General features: G+C 41.6%; 1 protein-coding gene across 1 annotated transcript in view; it reads left to right on the top strand.

Moving 5' to 3' along the window:
* The window catches only part of PPARD (peroxisome proliferator activated receptor delta), a 42,889-nt gene extending 28,903 nt beyond the window's left edge, over positions 1-13,986 (top strand). The window contains exons 4-7 of the mRNA XM_033918530.1: positions 927-1,065; positions 4,319-4,521; positions 11,703-12,153; positions 12,859-13,986. Coding sequence (XP_033774421.1) covers positions 927-1,065; positions 4,319-4,521; positions 11,703-12,153; positions 12,859-13,106 — 1,041 coding nt within the window. The 3' untranslated portion in view covers positions 13,107-13,986. The remainder of the gene's footprint in view (positions 1-926; positions 1,066-4,318; positions 4,522-11,702; positions 12,154-12,858) is intronic.
* The last annotated feature ends 219 nt before the right edge of the window (positions 13,987-14,205 follow it).

Here is a 14,205-nt window from a genome sequence, read left to right as displayed (position 1 = left end):
CGCTATTGCAGTTTAGTAAAAGGGAGCCATAGTGCAAAATATAGACAGCAGATATAAATTCTCAAAACGGACACATTTTGATCACTAAATTGAAAATAAAATCATTTTTCCTACCTTTGTTGTCTGGTGATTTCATGAGTCTCTTGTTGCAATTTCTTCTTCTGACTGCATCCAATATTTCTTCCCTTCTTTCAGACTCCTGTATGCTTCCTCTCCTCCAGACCTCATTCTCTCCCCCTACTTTTTCTTTCTTTCTCCTTGCCCCCTTCTTTCTTTGTCTCTCTCTCCATGCCCCCTTTCTTTCTGACTCCCTTCTTTCTTTGACTCCTTGCTCCCCCTTCTTTCTTTCTATCTCCCTGCCCTCCCCCCCAAGCTACTAGGTTTGCCGCCGCCATCAGGGAACAGGCCCTCAAGCCATCGCCGCCCCAAGCTCTCCCTGTAGAAGCGGTGCACTGACCAGCATTCTGCTCCCCGACATCAATTCTGACGTCGGAGAGGAGTTCCAGGCCAGCTAGCCTGACCTGGCTTCGGCTCTAAGGGACCGGAATTGCCTACCCCTGTTCTAGGTTGTCTCCGTTCTACTGTAGACTTAGTTGGTGAATGTTTCTTGTTTGTTTGTTTTACCACGGGTCCTGTTTTATGTAATGAACTCTGTTTACTAATAAAAGACACAAATGACATTGGCACATACTGATATGGTCGTGTACTCTAGTAAATATAGCTAACAGATGGTGTCTAGGTCACTAGCTCATTGTCTGCATGTTACAGATTTCTTTGCTTTTTTGATTTGGCTTGATTCAGTTGCCCTTCCTCCTCCCCATCAAAGCCATCAGAATAAAATGTTGTGATCCAGGAGCTAAGTAGCAGTTCCACAATCGCAGTTATCCTTATACGTTCTTTCTCTTCCATTGCCTCCCCGACGCCAGGGTTTCTTCCGCCGGACCATCCGCATGAAGCTTGAGTATGAGAAATGTGAGCGGGGCTGCAAGATCCAGAAGAAGAACCGTAACAAGTGTCAGTACTGCCGCTTCCAGAAATGCATTGCGCTGGGCATGTCACACAACGGTGAGGTCTTCAGCAGTACTGTCCTCATGAGTAAATCTCTTCTAGGAGGTTTACAGGAAGGAAGATGAATGCAGAAATACAAATAATCTTTGGTCTGTTTTGTCCATCCCTCCTTTTTCTGGGTTTGTATTATTGGCTATGCTGTATATTAATTTTTACACACTGTTATTCAGTCCGTGTTCCCTCTTTATCTTCTTTACCTTTGGATTTAAATAATTTAACCCAAGATGGATACAGTATTCCAGTCATTGTTAATAATAGGAGGTTCTCAAGAAAAATAGTGACACACAGGCATGAATGTGTTAAGATCACTTACCCCTGAGAACTGCTTGTCCAAATCTTTAACTTGACTCTCATACTCCTCCTGTTCCATCTATCTGTTGTAATGCTTGATCGATATGTAATTTTAGATAATGATATCTCTGTTTAGATAATGAGGTCTGCTGTTTATTACAGAAACGTGGTTACCTGAAGGAGATACCTTTACTCAGCAAGAAATGCTTCCTCCAGGGTTTAAGGGGTTCTTTACATCTAGGATAGAAAAGCGGGGAGGTGGCTTAGCTGTTACCTTTCGTACTTTTTTAGATGTTAATTTGTTAGAGAAAAAGAACAATCCTACTTTAGAATATATGATTTTATCTATAAATGATGAATTACAATCTCATCCATTAGGTATAGTACTATTCTATCGGCCCTATGGATCTTAGAATAAGTCTGTAGATCTTCTTATAGAGATTATAGTAAATGCTTCACTGAAATTCCCTAGATTATTACTAGTAGGCGATCTCAATCTTCTTCTTGAGGTTGAGAATAATAATGATGTGATTAGTTTTAAATCTTTTTAAAATTCCCTAAATTTTAATTTTTCACCAACTACTACCCATGTCCTTGGTCATGCTTTAGATGTTATTTGTTTCACAGATGCTGAATATTTAAAATCTTCTATTTTGGAAATTGAATGGTTGAAGCAGCCATGGACAGATCACTTTCTAGGAAGTTTTAGAACTCCTATTTTTATGTCTAAGATATGTAATGAGTTACAGAAAGAAACAATTACAACATGAAATAAGATTAACCCTGATAGTTTTTGGTTACAATTAAAACAAAATTTACCTGATTCTCCTTATGAATTTAAAGTGGAGTAATCCCTAAATATTTGGATTAAAAAAATCAGAATCAATTTTTGAGTCACTGGCTCCTATTAAAATAAAGGAGATTTTCCCTAAACAAAAAACACCTTGGTACTCTCATTGCCACCGTTGACTTAAACAGATCTGAAGAAAGTGGAAGAAAAGTAATGCAGAAATAGATAAGATAAATTGGAGAAAGCAGATAAAGGAATATAGTCATGAGACCATCAAATCTAGGAAAATATATTATGGCAATAAAATTAATACTGCGAAAAATCAAAGTAAAGCTTTATTTTCATTATGGAAATTGATAACAACAGTACCAGGAAAGGTAGATAAATCTATTATACCTTCAGTAGAAGCATTAGCTACCTTCTTTAATGATAAAATCCTAAAAATAAGGTCATCTTTTCCAAACATTCCAGCACCCCTTAGCATACCCTATAATGAAAATATTTCTGATGGACATACCAGTTGATGGATACTGGCACACTTTTAGTACAGTAACTGAATACCAACTTAAGTAGCTAAATTTAGATAGAAAAAATGTCTGCTTGACCCTGTTCCTTCATACATTTTTTTGTAATATTCCTTCATATGGCATTACCTGATTTACGATGTTGGTTAATTACATTCTTACTAGTGGTTTTTTTCATCGGATATGGGTCATTTCATACTTAATCCATTGTTAAAAAAATTCAGAACTAGATCCAACATTAACTCTAAATTATCGCCCTGTTGCTAATATGCCACTGTTAACAAAGATTTTAGAATCTGTTGTTTCAAGGCAATAAATTTTCTCTACTTCATCCATTTCAATTCGGATTTCGTCCAAATTATAGTACTGAAACCCTGTTTTATTTCATTGGTTGCGAAGATTCAACATCTTTTGGTCCATGGTCGCTCTGCTTTTCAGGCCGTTCACCCAGAAATTAAGCCCGGACTACCACACATTGTTTTCCTGTCTGGGACCTCAGGATTTGAATTTGCAAACTTCCGGCTTACTCCCCTAACTTTAAAAACCTGTGGGAGAGTCCAGTTTGCTTTAGCTGCTAACTCATACCATTCACCCTGATGTTGCTTCTTCCCTTGCTGTTGAAGATATGGTCAGGTGTTTTGAAATTGCATAAGCTGTCATGAGGATGGCCACTAGGATGGTCTCGGGGCTCAAGGGTCTCTCATACGAAGAAAGACTGGGCAAACTGCAGCTCTATACCCTAGAGGAGCGCAGGGAAAGGGGTGACATGATTGAGACATTTAAGTACGTCACGGGTCGTGTCGAGGTGGAAAACGATATATTCTTTCCCAAGGGACCCTCGGTCACAAGGGGGCACCCGCTCAAACTCAGAGGAGGGAAATTTAGTGGTGACACCAGGAAGTATTTCTTCACAGAAAGGGTAGTAGATCACTGGAACAGACTTCCGGTGCAGGTGATCAAGGCCACCAGCGTGCTCGACTTCAAGAATAAATGGGATATCCACGTGGGATCCCTACGAGGGTCGAGTTAAGGAACTAGGTCATTAGCATTCAGACTTAATGGGGTGGGTCAATAGAGTGGGCAGACTTGATGGGCTGTGGCCCTTTTCTGCCGTCATCTTTCTATGTTTCTATGTTTCTATGACATCTATGGCATGTTGACGCTTCCATCACCCCAGGAGAACATTTTCTATACTGATACAGTTTGCTATCTTAGTGTGGTTGAAAAGGTGAATTTTTCTTTTGTTTTTTTGCCCAGGAACTTGAGGGAGATAAAGGGTAACTCAAGCCCTTCCTATAAATTTTGTGGACAAGACTTTTTGGCTCATAGTTATAAACCTGAGAGAGAGAGAGAGAGAGCAGTTCTAGAAAAAGGGTAAAAGTGCCAGAGTCTCTGATGCAAGAAAACATAGCTATTAAGAGATGATAAAAACATATTAACCCATCTAATCTGCCTTTTTTCAGTTGCGGTACATGCCTATTGGAGAATCTATACCTTACTAGTAAAGATTAAGATTGTGAGCCATGATTGCAACTTGTCTGGCCCATTTCTTGAAAAGGGCCATCAGGAAAGAGCAATAGAGCTTTCCTGTGAAATGTTTCTTACCACAGCCATAATTATTGATTAGCTGACTTTTGTGTTTCAGCCATCCGTTTTGGACGGATGCCAGAAGCAGAGAAAAGGAAACTAGTAGCTGGGTTGAACTCGAAGGACGTCGGTGGGCAGAATCCGCAATTTGCTGATTTAAAGGTTTTCTCTCAACACCTCTACAATGCATACCTGAAAAACTTCAACATGACCAAAAAAAAAGCTCGGGGGATCCTAAGAGGGAAGACCAGCAGCAGTCCCGTGAGTAGGAGTGCTGGAAGAAAGACTGAACAAGGGGAGGTTAAAATAAATAAGAGAGAAATGGATTGATGAGTGTATTACCTTGGTAACCATGCACTGAGGTCACACAGGATATTTTAAGTCCTCAAATCGGTGTTAGGTCAAAAGCGCGCCGGGATAAAGGCGCGCCCAGACAATTGAGCGCAGCGCAGAGGCGCGCACCACTCAAAATTACTGTTTTTAGGGCTCCAACGGGGGGGCGTAGGGGGGGAACCCCCCCCCCACTTTACTTAATAGACATCACGCCGCATTGTGGAGGGTTTTACTGAAAACTTCACTTTTTCCCTGTTTTTAGGGAAAAAATTAAATTTACAGTAAAATGTGGAGGGTTACAACCTCCCATAACACCGGCGCGATGTCTATTAAGTAAAGTGGGGGGGTTCCCCAACAAAACCCCCCGTCGGAGCCCCTAAAAACAGTAATTTTGAGCGGCGCACACCTCCGTGCTGCGCTCAATTGTCCGGGCGCGCCTTTGTCTTTTGCGCCGTTGTCTACGAACCCCTCAATTCGTGGATGGCATTATTGACAGAGCCCACATGGGAAACCTCTTCCAGCTTAGTAGTGAATTGCTTCACTGTGTATTTGTCTGATCCCATACACTGCTGTCATGCAGGATTCCCCCCCCCCCTTGTCTTCGTCATTCCAATGAGCTTGTCAGATGCATGTCACTGAAGCTCTTCTCAACAGCTTATTTCTTGATAAAACTTGTGTTTTGTAGTATCCTACCACTGGTCATGTGGTACCTCTTCCTTGTTAGCCCCTTAGCTGTCATTTTCAAGTTTCCCTTTGTAGCCCGGTAGGAATCTTGGGCTCATATGGTATTTGTATATAAAATCGAGAAGTTTTATTTTTGTAGCAGCTATTTTTCTAGATGAGCTGTCCCAGGGGGGGGGGGAAAAAAGCCCCCAAAGGCTTTAAAACTGCATTATGGATACTGCCATGCCTGGGGCCCAACCTTAGTCCCTCTTGTTTTTAAGCTATGTTCAAGAGAGGTTTTCATGGTTAAGGGAAAACAGCACAAACGTTTTTGGTGCTGAGAAGTTAGTCCATGAACTTCGACGTCATATTTTTCCTCTCCCCCTCTTTCTCTCTCTCTCGTTCTGCTTGTCATTTCTCTAATGCTATTGCTTCTGTAAGTGTTCAGATGGTTTGTCTGATGGGCGGGGTAGTAAATTTATAAATAAACTTGAAACTTTGTCTACAGAGTTGCATCTGATGGCGGGTATGCAGGTGGCATCTAGACTGCAACATTCATCCTTGACATCCAGCATTGATAGAAGCCATTAGTATTGTACCTTAACTTAGGCCAGCAGTAGCCTTACTGGCGCCTAAGTTAAATAAAAAAAACGCCGTTTAAAAGGCGTTTTAAAATGATTTTCCAGGCACCTACTGGTGCCTAAAAAAAAAAATAGCGCCGGAATCGCACCTACGGAGGCGTTTTAAGGCGTCTAATACCACTGTAGGCGTGGCCAACGCCATAAAGCGCCTACACAGGCGTAATTCACATGTTCAAGTTCAAGTTTATTTGTTCTTGATGAATCGCCTATTCAAATTACTAGGCGATGTACAGCAATAAAAACATATACTAATAAAATATACAAATAGAATGCCAGTATTAACATATAAAATAACTTTTGTTATAAGTTAAAACTTTACAAACTGAGCACAAACATATATTTAAAATAATTTTTGTGGGGAAGACTTACAAGAAGTGTGAGGATATGAGGGGAAAAAGTTACAATATTTGGATAGAAGAGAGGAAAAAAACACATCAAAGACAGATGCTGAAAATGTCGGCCTTGAAAACCCTGGCCTTCGGTTCTGGCGCCTACCTTTGCCGGAGGCGCGATTCTTTTAAACGGCGCTGCCGTGTGATTGACATGCGGTCAGCGGCCGCTTAAAGAATCCAGGCCTCGGCCTTTTTCTTTCTCGCCCTCCCCTCGCTTGTTGTGAGCTGAGCAGCCATTCCCTAGGTTTAAAGTTTTGTTGACGACATCATTTGTGTGCCCAAAATTTGATTCATGCTTTGAGGCTCCTCCTTTTTACCCTCCCTTCCCTCTAATATACTTGTACTGACATGTGCTGTGCGTGTTTGTTTGTTTTATCCTGTTCTTTCTCAATAATAGTGTTCTTCTCAATTTGATTTTATGTAAACCACTTTGGCCTATTTGTACAGATAAGGCGGTACTGTATATCAAATACTTACAGCACATATAAACGTACACAACATTTAAATGGCTTAACTTTAGTATCAAAGAATTGACGATAATCCAGCTTTTTTCTTTTCTTTTCTTTTATGCTCTCTTTCTTATGTGCTCTAGTCTTAATTACATGTGAACCGAGTTGAGCTCCGTTGGGAGATGACCCGGTATAAAAATTGAAGACTAGATTACATTATCTGAGTCCTGCCTGAAGAGGAGGAGAGATTCGTTCTCGGCTTCAGCACCAAGGGTTCATGATGCCAAATGGTGGATAAAAGACAGCTATGATGTAATACTGAAAAATACAAGGTTATAAATTTGGGCTTGAAAAACACAAAGGAGCTGTACAGTTTAGAGGGTGAAATACTTCTGTGCACGAAAGAAAAGTGGGACTCGGATGTGATCATATGTGAAGATCTTAAGGTGGCCAAACAGGAAGAAAAGGTGACGGCAAAAGCCAGAAGGATGCTGGAGTGCTTAAGAAGAGGAATGGTTAGGAAAATGGAAGTGATAATTCCTGTGTATAAGTCTCTCTCTGGTGAGACCTAATTTAGAGGTACCATTCTGGAGACCACACCTTCAAAAAGATATAAACAAATGGGGATCCTAAGGGTCCAGAGGGTTGTCTTCCTCAAAAAACATATGGGGATAAACTTCTACTTTGGAAGAAAATCAAGAGGGGAGTAGCATAATGGCTAGTGCAGTGGGCTAAGAATCTGGGGAACTGTGTTTGATTCCCATAGCAACTCCTTGTGACTCTGGGCAACTCACTTAACCCTTCATTGTCCCAGGTACAGAACTTAGATTGTGAGCCCACTAGGGACAGAAAAAAGTACCTGCATTTAGTATATGTAATCAGCTTTCATTGTACCCACAGAAAGGCAGTATATCAAATCCATGACCCTTTACCCCTTTCTGTTGTGTAAATGCACAGAAGGCAAGTCCTACGTTGAAAGGAATGAGGAGGTGTGGGGGTGAAAATGAAAGGGGGACAGACTCAGGAGTAAACTAAGGAAATACTCTTTTACGGAAAGGGTAGAGACAAAGACTGCAAAATGAATTTAAAAAAACAAAACAGGACAAGAACAAAAGGATATCTAAGGGAGAGGAAAAGATAGTAGATGGAATAGCTGGACAGTCTGGATAAGCCATATGCTCTTTAGCTGTCATCATTTTCTATGTTTCAGAAAAGAGAGGGAGTGTGGAAAATGCATGGCCCAGACTCCAGGCGAACTATGATATTTTCAATATGCCCTCAAGAACTTCAGCAGTGGGGGGTTGATATTTTTGAGACCTGCTTGAATCTGGGCTTTGGATATGACATGCAAGAAAAGTTTACTAATGTGACACGGAGAGAATTGAGCAGCACTGTGACACGCGTAAGACCCTTTCCAGGCTGACTTCTGGCCTGGCTTCCTCTTCTAGGATGTACCAGAGTGGAAGGCAAAGGAGATCCTCTTACTCTCACTGAGCATGCAAGCTCAATGAACTCTGCTGCACCCCAGCATCAAGTTGCTCACCCTCACAACGTGGATATTGAGGTAACAGTAGTTTCTTGGAACCCAACTGATGGCTTGTCTATTATGACCAGTCTATTCTTCAGCCAAAATTTTTTAAAAGGTCTCGAGCCCATGTTGGGACTGCAAGATCTTTGGTTTTTGTTCCCTCTAAAGAGAAGACAAACTTTTTTTTGCTTCTTTTGATCCAAATAAAATAGAGGCTACCATCGTCAAATGCCATCGTCATTGGTTGGTAGACTGCATTTCCTTCACTTATGCACAGCTAGGTTATGCCCACATGTTAAGCCATGGCTACATCAGTAGTTTGAGATCAACCTCCATGGTGGAGATTTACAGATGGATATCTGTTCATACATTCACAGCCCACTATGATTAGGAACATAAGAATTGCAAAACTGGGACAGACCGAAGGTCCATCAAGACCAGTATCCTGTTTCCAACAGTGGCCAACCCAGATCCCAAGTATTAAAACAGATTTGATGCTGCTTATCCTAGGAATAAGCAGTGGATTTCCCCAAGCCATCTCAATAATGGCCTACGGACTTCTCTTTTAGGAAATTATCCAAGCCTTTTTTAAACCCTGCTAAGCTAACTGATTTCACTACATTCTCTGGCAATGAATTCCAGAGCTTAATTACCAGCACTAGCAATGCAACAGTATCTCTATAGGGTTTAGAATCCAACTCCATCTCCCCAGGCCTACTTTCCTTTCTGATCCAGTCTACCTTCCAAAAAATATATATACGAAGGGCTAGTTGCTACCAAATATTTGTGGAGTCTGCCTGTTGCAGCACATTTGATGGGTTTTTTCCTTTCTTTTGAAGGCAGCCTGTAGCTAGGAATCCCATGTTGTAAGGACATTTAGCCTATTTTTTTTAGAAAACCAAGTTGCTTACCTGTAGCAGGTGTTTTCCAATGACAGCAAGATACATGTCCTCACATACTTGCCCACCTCCCCAAGGAGTTATATTCTATTTAAGCTGGATAATCAAACTGAGGCAGACCTGCTTGTTGCTGCCGCAAGGAAGTGGTGTACAAGCACAGTGAAACGACTCAAAAACTTCTAATACATACTAAGCTGGAAAAGTTTTCCCTTGAGGGCTCTGTCAAAGATAATCCATGCTGTAAGGGACTTGTATCCTGCTGTTCACCGAGGAGAAGCTAACCAGATTTGGGGTTCAGTTTGGGTTGTGTGCTGAAAGCGGCCCAAAATTCAAATTTGGCCTTGTTTTGGCTAAAAATGTTGGTGCATTTTTGGGCAAAACCAAAATTTCATGGATTGTGGTGTATGTACTTCTACTCCATCCCAGCACTTATCTTATAGTCCTTGGTGGTCTAGTGATTGGTCATAGCTTCTGTCACACCATTTCTGCCAACAGTACTCCCTCTCTTACCCCAAAGAGTAAGCCTCCACCCCTTTCTATCTCCCCACCCCAGACCAACCCTTAGGGCCCCCCTCAGGCCTACCTTAGAGTCCCTGGTGGTCTAGTGGCTAGATGGGGACAAGAGCAATCCCCAGTGGCTTATCTGTGTCTACATTGTATCGGGCTCTGATACTGTATGATCTTAAGAGCTAAATGGGATTGAGCTGGAGAACAGTTGAGAATATCAAGTGGTGCAGGAGGTGAAATTGTTGGGTCAATATTGAGAACAAAAAAACTGTGGATGAGGATGTTCTGTAAAATGATTTGTGTGTACTTCCCACAGTATAACAAATACAAGTTGACAGTCCACATATGTTTGTCCTACCAGACCCTACACGGTCCATGTTTTGGCGGACACTCCCCTCTCAGGGGTCCGGGTTGGTAAAAGTCTTGGATAAAAATGTAGACTAACAATAGTATACGTGTCTTTAAATGAGTCGCCAAAATGAATGTTGTGCGGATGGAGTAGTGTGAAAAAACACTAGGGCATGTTGATCCTAGTGTTGCAATAATAATAATTTATTTATAAGCCACCATACCGGGGAGGTTCTAAGTGGCTCAGAGCATGAGAAAACCAATACATATATACATTTTCAATAAAAAAAAATCACGATAAAAAGCAGTACATAGATTTCAATAAAATTGAACAGAGTAGAAGGTACAAAACATTGCAGTAAAATTGATCAAGATGAAAGTGCAAACCATGTAGGTAAGAAACATAAGAATAGAATGCAAACATGGTTGAAATAGGAGAAAAGGTAAAACTATTACGATGCCAGCCTATTAAATAAATGAGTCTTTAGTAATTTCCTAAAATCTAAATAAGAAGAAGCTTCTAGCATCATTTTTCCGAGCCATGTATTCATTTTAGCGGCCTGAAAAGAGAAACTTTTCTCAAGGAACCTCTTGTAGGGACAAGATTTTATAGAAGGATAAGTAAATAACTGCACTCTCCGTGTATTTTTATTAAAATGACTCGAAGAAAAATGAGAAAGGAGGTAACCTGGTGCCAGACCAAATGCTACTTTGTAACAAATGCAAGAAAATTTAAACAATACTCTAGACCAGTGTTTTTCAACCTTTTTACACCTATGGACCGGCAGAAATAAAACAATTATTCTGTGGACCGGCATCGGTCCGTGGACCGGCGGTTGAAGAACACTGGGCTAAGTCGTGGGCCAGACCCCGCCCATCTCTACCCAATCTCCACCCAGACCTCGCCCCCATAATAGTACTAATTGCACCTTGCATGTCCCGTGCCTCATCTGGAAGCCTTCCCTCTGACGTTGTAACGTCAGAGAGAAGGCTTCCGGTTCAGGCGCAGGATGCCCGTAGGAGCCACTGCCCGTGGCTTTGTGCACTGAATCAGTTAGGAAGACGGAGCTGGCTCGAAAATAACGCCACATCGATTGCAGTTGAAGAACACTGTTTTGGGCCTGATGCACGTGCTGGCCCTGTGGACCGGCAGGAAATTTCTGTGGACCGGCACTGGTCCATGGACCGGTGGTTGAAGAACACTGCTCTAGACTCCACCGGTAGCCAGTAGTGTCTCCTCAAACTTTTTTCTGAAGATGTGCACTGGTCATCTCTTGCTTAGATTATTGCAATGCCCTTCTTAAGGGCATCACAAAATCGAAACTGCGAACAACGAAACCGCGAATAGGGAGGGGGGAAGTGTACATTATTCCAATAAAAGGTACATCGGAATTGAAAACAATTTAGTTTCTCTAGTACTAAACATGACAATTGAACCTCCTAAGTTGCACATTACATTTGAAAAAAAAACCAACAAAAACCCTTTTATGTAAATCCTGATTTGTAGAGAATCTCTTCCTTAATTTAAGAGTGAAATAGGTATAATAGCTGGACTGAGCCAGTATTTCAGAGGTGAAGACAAAGATAAGGGCTGACTCAATTTGTAGCCTGAGGGAGAAGAATGGAGCAGACCCAAGTATGAAACCAAGATTGGTGCTCATTATTGTGTTGTCATTTTGCAGCCATTTGTAATCCATGACTTGGAGTCGTTGTGGCAGGCTGAGAAGGGACTGGTCTGGAAGCAGCTGGTTAATGGTATTCCCCCTTACAAGGAACTCGGTGTACATGTATTCTACCGCTGCCAATGCACAACTGTGGAGACTGTCCGTGAGCTTACAGAGTTTGCCAAGAGCATCCCCAACTTTGTCGGCCTTTATCTGAACGATCAGGTGACCCTGTTGAAATACGGCGTGTATGAAGCCATCTTCACTATGCTGGCATCTATCATGAACAAAGACGGTCTACTGGTCGCCAATGGCAATGGCTTTGTGACACGAGAGTTCTTGCGGAGCCTACGCAAGCCTTTCAGCGAGATCATGGAGCCCAAATTTGAGTTTGCAGTGAAGTTCAACGCCCTGGAGCTGGATGACAGCGACTTGGCATTATTTATAGCAACTGTCATACTGTGTGGAGGTGAGAAGGGGGAAAAGGGCTTTGTAAGTAGTGGCATATCCAGTGATAGCTTTAGCTGATCTGAAGACTAGGATTAAAGTGTAGATATGTGGATAAAATTGTAACTTCATACAAAGTAAAGTTTTATAAGAATCACTTGTCATTCACTTGTTGATTCAAGTTTCAAGTTTATTATTTATTCTTGATTAATCGCTTTCTCTAATTCAAAGCGATATACAAATCAAATTTAATTAAAAGAGAACAAACAAACAAACAAACAAAACAAACTGTTGGGAATCACAATGCTTAAAAAGGTTAAAACTTATTATACAACATTGGGTAAAAATAGGGTAATGAAATACATTCGTTATATAAAAGAGTAAACATAGGAAAACACATTAGGAGAAACAATAAATAAAAATTCAGGAGTTAAAAGCGTCATTAAAAAGAAATGTTTTTAATAGTGATTTAAATTTTACCAAATCTTGATCGTTCCGTATAAAAATCATAGCTACCACATTTTTCCAGTTGGATTCCTCACATTAAATTGTATACTAGTGTGGCTTCTATGTTGAAATTTTAAAAAGCTGGCTTCCTTTTTTTGGGAGTTTAGATGCTGCTGTTTGTGCTCTTTTTATAGGTGAAGCTCCTTTTTCTGACTAGATGGGGTTCACTCCATGTGCCATAACTGGAAATAACACTTTGTCTCTTTGGTGTCTCTGCCAGATCGGCCGGGCCTCGTGAACGTGAAGCAAGTGGAGGAGATTCAAGACAGCATTCTGCGGGCGCTAGAGTTTCACCTGCAGACCAACCACCCTGACACACAGTACCTCTTTCCAAAGCTGCTGCAGAAGATGGCCGATTTGAGGCAGCTGGTGACTGAGCATGCTCAGCTGGTGCAGAAAATCAAAAAGACCGAATCCGAGACCTCCCTGCACCCGCTGCTACAGGAAATCTACAAGGACATGTACTGAGCAGCTCCATCTGCTGGTGAAAGAAAGAAAGAGTCGTGAAATGTGCTTGATGAATGAAAAACGAGATGAGTTTGGACAGACTCGATCTTCCTACACTCTTGGTCTTCCATTGCTTCATGGAGCATTTGCAGCATCCGGCAGCTGGTCTAGTGAGTTCCGTTACTCAACTTGTGCCATCTGCACACAAACTGAGGCAATGTGTTAATTCTGTTTAAATTAACACCAGCTCCACACCTTTGTGCACGTGCAAGGCATATATTGAAACACAGTATTTACAAGGCTTCTTTTTACATCATTTCAACCAAAATGTTTTTGAAGAACATAATGAAGGGGTTCAGCAGTACCTTTGGCTGGGATGCTGTTGCTACCTAAAGCCAGCCTGGACGTTGCTGCTTTTCAGTATACAGAGCAGATGTTCACCTAGTTTGTACTGCTTTGCAGCTGATAATTATACACATCCAAACTATGCTTTTAACTTAAGTGGGATGGGAGGGAATTTGTACCTGCACATCAGGCTTCTATGTGATGCAGTTTTAGGTCATACACTGACCACCTGAAGGATTCAGCAGCATTAAGAAAGAAATCCCCCCCAGGACCATTGCTAAGATGTGGGTGTGGGAAGTGCAGGCAGATATGTGAAAATAACTTGATGAGCCAGCACCCACGAGCACAAAAACACAGCTTAGAAGCTTCTGCCCATACCATCTCTGCCATCAAGATAGCTATGAACAGAACGCCCGCTCTTATTCCTCCCAAAGTCATGCCAGCTACCAGCACAGAAGTCCATCCTGTTAAGTGCTCTTGCTTCACAGATGGCATAAAACCAGCAGTCCAGCAAAAAGAGCACGATGGGCCTCCAAGAGGGTGTTGACCTAAATTTTGGCTGTCACCCTTGGAGGCCCATTGTGCTCTTTTTTTTGCTCGATTTCATTTCTTGCCCTTTGGAATCCCCCCTCTACTGTTGCCATAAAACCAACCGTGACCCAAAAGGTGATTTTAAGCTGCAGAATCCTCCAAGTAGAGGAGATTTGTGCAGAGAACTATCATATTCTGTGACACTCTGACCATGTTCAGAAGGTGGCAGCTTTACCCAAGTTCC

The sequence above is a fragment of the Geotrypetes seraphini genome, chromosome 13 (genome assembly GCF_902459505.1).
Source record: "Geotrypetes seraphini chromosome 13, aGeoSer1.1, whole genome shotgun sequence".
Classification (NCBI taxonomy): Eukaryota; Metazoa; Chordata; class Amphibia; order Gymnophiona; family Dermophiidae; genus Geotrypetes; species Geotrypetes seraphini.
This window is presented reverse-complemented; position numbering and strand designations above follow the sequence as displayed.